The 7,194-nt window shown below is 41.2% G+C and overlaps 1 protein-coding gene across 5 annotated transcripts; it reads right to left on the reverse strand.

Moving 5' to 3' along the window:
- Positions 1–49: 49 nt before the first annotated feature.
- acot9.1 (acyl-CoA thioesterase 9, tandem duplicate 1) lies at positions 50–6,185 on the reverse strand. 5 transcript variants are annotated; one of them, XM_088402605.1, is made up of 16 exons: positions 6,044–6,185; positions 5,404–5,498; positions 5,226–5,252; positions 4,385–4,430; positions 3,980–4,150; positions 3,864–3,901; positions 3,412–3,495; positions 3,243–3,346; positions 3,065–3,138; positions 2,927–2,994; positions 2,751–2,862; positions 2,110–2,200; positions 1,939–2,024; positions 1,768–1,855; positions 563–683; positions 50–437 (listed from the first exon to the last, which is right to left on the reverse strand). In XM_088402605.1, exons 1-16 carry the CDS (start codon positions 6,055–6,057, stop codon positions 379–381), a joined length of 1,278 nt encoding a protein of 425 aa, XP_088258731.1. In that variant the 5' UTR covers positions 6,058–6,185; the 3' UTR covers positions 50–378. The 5 variants fall into 5 exon arrangements, with proteins under 5 accessions (XP_088258731.1, XP_088258729.1, XP_088258730.1 ...); XM_088402603.1 differs by having other exon boundaries at positions 563–713; XM_088402604.1 differs by lacking the exon at positions 5,226–5,252 and having other exon boundaries at positions 563–713.
- Between the last annotated feature and the right edge of the window lie 1,009 nt (positions 6,186–7,194).

Below are 7,194 nucleotides of genomic sequence, written 5' to 3' on the forward strand. Positions count from 1 at the left end.
GTGCATAGATCCACCCAAGAGAGGATAAATAAAATACAACAAACTAAAATCCAGATAAATAAAAATCCATTTATTGCATCATAAGGCCAAGAAAGTGAAGAATGTAACTGAATAGAGTAACAGAATAAAGTAAACAATTTATATATAAGACACATTCAAGCAGTGCATAGATCCACCCTAGAGAGGATAAATAAAATATAACTAAATCTTAGTGTGTGACAAAAGAAAGCTCTGCTCCAAAAGAAAAGAAAGTAACATAACAAACATATATGCCACAAATGTTCCTGTTGGGACGGATTTGTAAACATCATGAGAAGTAACGTGTTTGACGCGTGTGCGTTTTGTGTAACACGCACGCACATTTTAAAGCGGCGCCCGTCAATTTGACTCCACGGTTTGGTTGAAGTGACGTTTTCCATCCAGATACAACATGGACTCTGTGGGACCAAACAAATACACACAGTCAAGGGGCGGAGCTTGTGTGTGTGTGTGTGTCGGTGCTTCTTAATCAATTCCAATACTGAAAAGCAAAAACTAAATGGGACACGTTGAGCGCGCTCACCTCCATACGTCTGGGGGACGATGTTGGGGACGTCGCGGTCGGACGCAAAAGTGAAGTGGAAGACGTTGGTGGTGTTGTGCTGGCGGGTCAGCGGGTCAAAGACTTCGCTGTGGACTCGGACCTGGATGTAATTGCCCTCTGTGTAACACACCTGAAAATACCAGGCCCACTTTCACGTCGGAATTCGGGTTTGAGAATTTTGACTTCAGAGTGAGAATTCTGACTGCATTGTGGCTCAAAAAATACTAGTCCAAAAGCTCACTTTGCTGTCAGGATTCTGACGAGTGAGAATTTCGTCAGGATTCTGATAATAGTCGGAATTCACACTTTATTATGAGAATTCTGACTTAAGACTATTCTCATTAAATTCTCACTTTTAAGTGAGAAGTCTCAAGTCAGAATTCTGATAATAAAGTGAGAATTTTGACTTCATTGGAGAGTTTTGACATTGGAAGTCAGAGTTTACAGTCAGAATTCTCACACTCAGAATTCTCACTTCCAAGTCAGATTTCTCACTTTGGCGTCCAAATTCTGAATTCATTCTTAGAATTTTGATGTCGATGAGAATTCAGACTCAAAATTCGGTCAAAAATAGTCCAAATTCACACTAACAGAATTGTGGCAGCCACGTCAAAATTCTGATATTAGTGAGAACTCTATTAATTTTGAATGAGTTATTTTTTAATATATATATATATTTTTTTAATGGATCGGAAATACGGCCGTTATAATTGGGACATTACACAGAATTCCAACATAGTTCAAATTCTGGCTGTAAGAATTCTAATGTAAAAAAGAAATGGTCATAATTCTCACTCGCATCCAAATTATGACTTTATTGTTTCTGATGTTAGCGAGACTTTTTTTATTAAAAATTCTGTAGTCAGAATTCTCACTGACATCAGAATTTTGACTTCATTGTCAGATTTATGACATTATGACAAGTGAACTCTGATCATGTGTTTAAACGTCAGAATTCCAAAAGTTTTCATTCGGACATTAAGCGCTCAGAATTGTGACGTGAAAATTCTCATTTTCACGTCACAATTCTGACAATAAAGTCAGATTTCTCACCGACGTCAGAATTTTGACTTCTGCCCTGCTCACGTTCAAATTTGAATTTTCACTTTAATGTTTAGAATACTGAACTTATAGTCTGACTTTTTTTCTGAGAATTCTGACTTCATGTGATGTTTCTTCCTCACCTGAGAGGAGAGCAGCAGCAAGGACCCGATCTCCACGGGCTTCCGGAAGAGAATGTCGTCCACGGCCACCAGACTGGGCCGACACCCCCTGGTGGACAACGCTCGTTAGTACGGGGGTAAAGCGGATGCCTGTTTGTTCTTTTGTGAAGTTTCTCATGATGCGGAACGGACCCGAAGGCGCAGGCGTTGGCCCATCCCAGCTCGTACGCTTTCCTCATCAGGAAGCCTCCGAAAATCCTGTTGAAGATGTTCCTCTCCTGACACGCGCACATTCGACGTGTTTAGTTTAAAAAAAATTAATTACAAAAAAATGGGAATTTGATTTTTCCGTGGTGAGTTCACCTGCGGGTGGCAGATCTCCAATCCTTTCAGTTTGGCGTCTTCCATCCAAACCGAGTTGGGGGGCAGCACTCGACTGCGGAAGCTCACCGTCCTTCACGACAACAAAAAATAAGAGCAAATAAAGTATCTCTGTGCGTATTTTATTCAGAAAATTTGGTTTCTTTCTAGATTGTCTGCCGTAAAACATTTAGCTCGGGAGCAAAACGGTGCTTCATGTTCTAGTTCATTTGCTCTTTATTTGAAAAGAAGGCCCTTTCCTACTATGGCAATAAAAAAAGAGGGATTTTTATTTGCCGATACTTGCAGAAATGCTTCTAAGTATTCACATAAACTCTGAGGTGCCTTCCTGTACCCCCGTTTGGGAACCTGTACCCATGAACCAAAACTAAGGCCTGAGGTCCATTTGTGGCCCATCATCCTTTAATAAGTGGCCTACAACATAATTCCATTTATATAATTCCTCCGGGGAAAGTTTACGCACCTTTAACCTAAACGATCCGGCTTCCTTTCAAATTAAGAGCAAATGAATTGGAACGCGAACGCAACAAGACAAAAACAATTTTTTCAAGGGGCAGGTTTTTTTTTAGACAGGTCCGAAAACAAAGACAAATGAACCAAGAATTTAGATGGAATCTTCTTACTTGGTGTCCAGCGTGTTGAGGAAGAGGCTATGAACAATTTTCCTCTCCTCGGCCGTGGGCGCCACTTTCAGCAAGGACGCCGTGCTTAGCTCCACCCGACGCGATTTATTAACTGGACGCACAAAAAAAATATTATGACAAATATTATGACAAGGGTCTTGCGCAACATCTCCTACCTTCTCCCTGCCTGAAGAGTTCCTCTTCTTCTGGACCTTCTGGGCTCAGGGGATTTACAAAAGCTGCCCTGGAAACGAGATTTAGACAAAAAGTCAACACGCTTGAGTGGGCTTCTTGACGTCAACATCACGTCCCACCTTTTATTCTCCGGATCGCGAGCCACCATCACAAAAGTGGCGTCCAGAACTGGCGAATATGCTCCGTTGCGATACTAAAACAAGAAAAAATAAGACAGGAGCTGCTTGGACGCAAGTATTGGGACATTGTAACTATTATGAGTCCCATTTATCAATCAAAGCGTCAGTGACATCCCACCTGTGTCATGTGCATCTTGGCTTCAATGGAGGTGTTGCCCACCCAGGTCACATGACCCGTAAACTTGATGTCGCAGTCCGGATAGATCACCTGCTGCCTCATGTCTACGGTCAACAACCGTCTTCCCGTCATCACGCCCAAACAAATATGGCGGAACCTTCAAACTTACCGATTTTGTCCACCAGGGCGGTGACAATAGACAATGGCGACCTCTTCAGGTCAGGATTGTAAGTGTGTGAGTATGAGATGAGCACTGAAAGGCGAGAAATACAAAAACGGTCAGTAAAATAAAATATATATATAAATTCTACAATAAAAATCATATAAAGTTAAATCACACATACCGGATTCTTATCGATTATATTTATTACTTTATAATGGTTCAGTAGGCCTAGAAAAGTCATTCTGAAAGTCCGGGACGCCCTCTGGTGGCAAGCAAAAAAATCACTGCCTACATACGTTTGGTTTGTATAGTAGTAACTTTGAATTTTAGTTTTCAGAACGGCTTTTAAAATTTTGCTACTGTGGCAATTTTTACGTGTGACACATTTAAAACGAAAACGCATGAACATTTTTCCTATGTCTAGTCTTGGGTTGAAACACACATATATACATACATACCTGCCAGACTATCCAGGTCCTCCAAGATGCGTCCAAACCTGGTAAAGACAAAAAAAAGAAGAAGAAGAAAAGGTGAGCGAGGATGTCATCGCATGCCAGTTGGGGTGTGCCGCTACCTGACGGTGTTGTGGAAGGTGAGGTATTTCTCTCGCAGCTGCGGCTCGGATCCCAAAGGAAGGTGGACCTCCAGCAGGCTCTCCTTCATGCTCTTGGCTGGAAGTTCGCTTTGGGACCGGGCCAACAAGGACGACAGCGAAACGCGTTCCGACATGGCCTGCTGGTGGTCGCTGTGCGGCCATGGAAAATATCCTATCAAACATCTCAACTCCTCTCAAGCTCATCAGTGCGACACTAATAGCAGTTACTCTACGCAGAGGATAAAGAACATATGAGGAAATACTATTATATTGTCTAATATTTTGCAGACATGTCAAATACAAAATGTTGTCGGGGTGCTGAAAAACAAGAGAAAATGTAAGAAAAATCGTCAATATCAATATCGTGCTAATGATGGCGCGTACCTCCAATTCGTGGAAGCTCCCACGATTTCTCTCAGTCTGTTTCGTACTGGAACACAACAAATCATGAATTATCATCAAAAAAAAAAAAAAAAGTTTACCGCTCGCATCTGGGAATAACTTTATACTATCTTGTCACGGGACAACAGTGGAGAAATTCAACTTTGCTGCAATCTAAAATAGGATGTGTAAAACATAAAAAATTACAATCACTTTACAGTGCCATTTCTACAATGCTGTCCCGTGAAGAAATTGAGGACATAAATCCTTTTTTTCCTCTGTGAAAGATCCAGGGGGGGAAAATGAAAACTAAAAGTAGAAAGGACATAAAGACAAAGTTGACAGGCGAGACCAATCCCAGTGCAGCAGGAAGCGTTACGCCGCGCTGTGGAAGGAACAGGAAGTCATGTTCACGTGAGACGCAGGCATGAAGACAGCCAGGCGGGCAGGAGACATGCCATAGGAGTTAAACGTGCTATGCACTTAGCACTAATTAGGGCTGGGCGATGACACTTCTCAAGTCCCCTCAGATCATCGGTGCGGCACTAATATTCGGCGTTTTTGTGGAGGATAAAGAATACATGACCAAGTTCTGTTAAATTTCCTCTCTTTATACTGCTGAGCTGTTTGTGTTCAATTTCTTGTTTAAATGTCTCCGGCAACAAAGATCCTAATTAGCTTTAGCACCGAGCTACCAGACAATTATCGTCCAAAGGAAGTGACATAAAACAGCGTGAAAGCTTTTTTTTGGAAGAATAAGAAGAATTGTTTGCTATCGCCCAGCCCTAGCACTGCTAATGTTGTTGCTAATTTTGTTATTATTATGCATCAATTACCAACACACCGTTCGACACGTGCAACAGAGGATTTCCTGCGGAGAAACACAACACATCAGACACACGCAGTGCCCCCTGAGCTACAGGAGGTCAACGTCCGTCACGTCAAACCGTCACATGAATGATTTCATTGCACATTTTTGGGACAATTTGATGATGATGGCGATGGAGAGGCTTGAGTCTAACCTTCGGCCATGTCAGGTGCTCTTCCATTGTTCGACCCCGAGCACAGAAGTCTTCTGCTCGTCCAGGACGCGGCAGGTCGCAGACATGACATCAACCTGGACACACAAGATGGATATTTCAAATTTTGGTCGTGTTAATTTATCCTTGAGTCCATTTCTTCCCTATTCGTGATAGGTATCATTTTAAAAAAATGTACAGTAATAATAGTCTGTATTTTGCCTTGACTTGATGGACTTTTACTGCATTAAAAAGTCACACTAGCGTTCTTATTTATTAGAGGGAAGTTATACTTGTATCACTGAGATATATATATTTTTTTTAATCGGTCTAATCATGTTGGTTTTATGCATATCGATTTATATTTGAAAGTGCACGCACGCCTAAAGCATGTGATGCTTCAGATTTGTATTCATTTGCTTAAACAATTGATGTCGACGTCAAGAATTCTTCCCAGAGGTTTTCCTGAGTCTGATCGTTGCAGACACGCCCTGCCTGCCTCACGGACTTAGTCAGCCAAGCCCAAACCGAACCTAACTCACTCTTGTGTTATTTTCCACTTGTGGTGGCTCAAGGCCAAAAATAACCTTCCGGGAAGCTGCTAGCATCAACGTACGAAATACAAAAAGAAAAAAAAACAAACCTCTTTGGGAACATCGCGCCGGAAAGAATGAACGCAGAAGAGCTGGCAACAAGAAAAGAAAAAGTGTGACTTTTCCTCCTCTCGGTCCGACAGAACGATGGGGACCACGGAGTAGTGGAGATAAGCACTTCCGCGTTGGGGGTTAACCACGCCTACTCGGTGATGACGCATTAAAATGTGGCTGGGTTTGTTTTGGCCACCTTGTACCAAAATTCTCCAGTAGAGGGCGTTAAAGTAGCGTCTGAAGAGAGTTGAAATATGATCGTGAACCTAGCAACTTCTATTTTTTGTATCCCGCTATACAGCAATGATAAATGCATTAAATTTTAAAATAATAAATGCCAATGTCAATTTATGTTTATGAGCACTCCTAGACAGACAAGCCATGGCTCCAGAAAAAGCCATAAAACAATGTAATGTATTGTCTTATCAGCTTTGTAACTGTAATAAAATCAATTTATGGTATAACTGTGCTAGTTTTTCCTTGTAGCTTATGATTTATGATGAGAACAGAGAAAGACTGACTGCTATGGATAAGATGCTGAGGAGGGAAATGAGCACTAAGCAACAACCTCCGGTGCCCCTTTTAAACCATACCAAAATTATTGAATGTACTGTACTGTACTCCTTGATATGGATGATAAGTGAATTATTAACAGAAATTATGCAATCGCTTATTGACCACCATGCATCTGTTAAACTGCCAGACATATTATCAGCATGACCTTCCAATCAGGGATAGAATAATAAGAGTGTCAAATAGTGCGCAAAGGTTGAATCGAGGTAACTAGACTATTCTTGTCCGTTTGCAATGCTTCAACTTCTTTTTTCTGGTGTAACAAAAGTGGCTGCGTTTTGCGAATCTGCCAAAGCAGTGAAACAGCAACATTTCTGCGATGAAGCAAAATGTGATTGTAAAATAGGAATGTTAGATGCGTGTCTGTTTTGTCTTGTGAAACACGTAAAAAAAGTATCGTCACGTGAACATATGCTTGCTTCCGATTGGATAAAAACAAAATAAATAACATTGAGACTACGTACAAAGACTAAACGTAACGAACAGTAAATCCGGAAAGAAAACAATTCTGATTAGGAAATACCTGTCACGTGTTAACACCCAAACTTCCAAATGGTTAAAAAAACATTTTTTA

The sequence above is a fragment of the Hippichthys cyanospilos genome, chromosome 19, assembly GCF_059441005.1.
Source record: "Hippichthys cyanospilos isolate Australia breed blue-spotted pipefish chromosome 19, RoL_Hcya_1.0, whole genome shotgun sequence".
NCBI lineage: Eukaryota > Metazoa > Chordata > Actinopteri > Syngnathiformes > Syngnathidae > Hippichthys > Hippichthys cyanospilos.

What these genes read in the sequence shown, in the direction of transcription:
- acot9.1 (XM_088402603.1), bottom strand. An exon ending in AGCACCTGACATGGCCGAAG is followed by an intron (nt 5,253 to 5,403) that starts GTTAGACTCAAG and finishes GTTTCTCCGCAG; the next exon opens with GAAATCCTCTGTTGCACGTG. An exon ending in CGCGATCCGGAGAATAAAAG is followed by an intron (nt 2,995 to 3,064) that starts GTGGGACGTGAT and finishes TCTCGTTTCCAG; the next exon opens with GGCAGCTTTTGTAAATCCCC.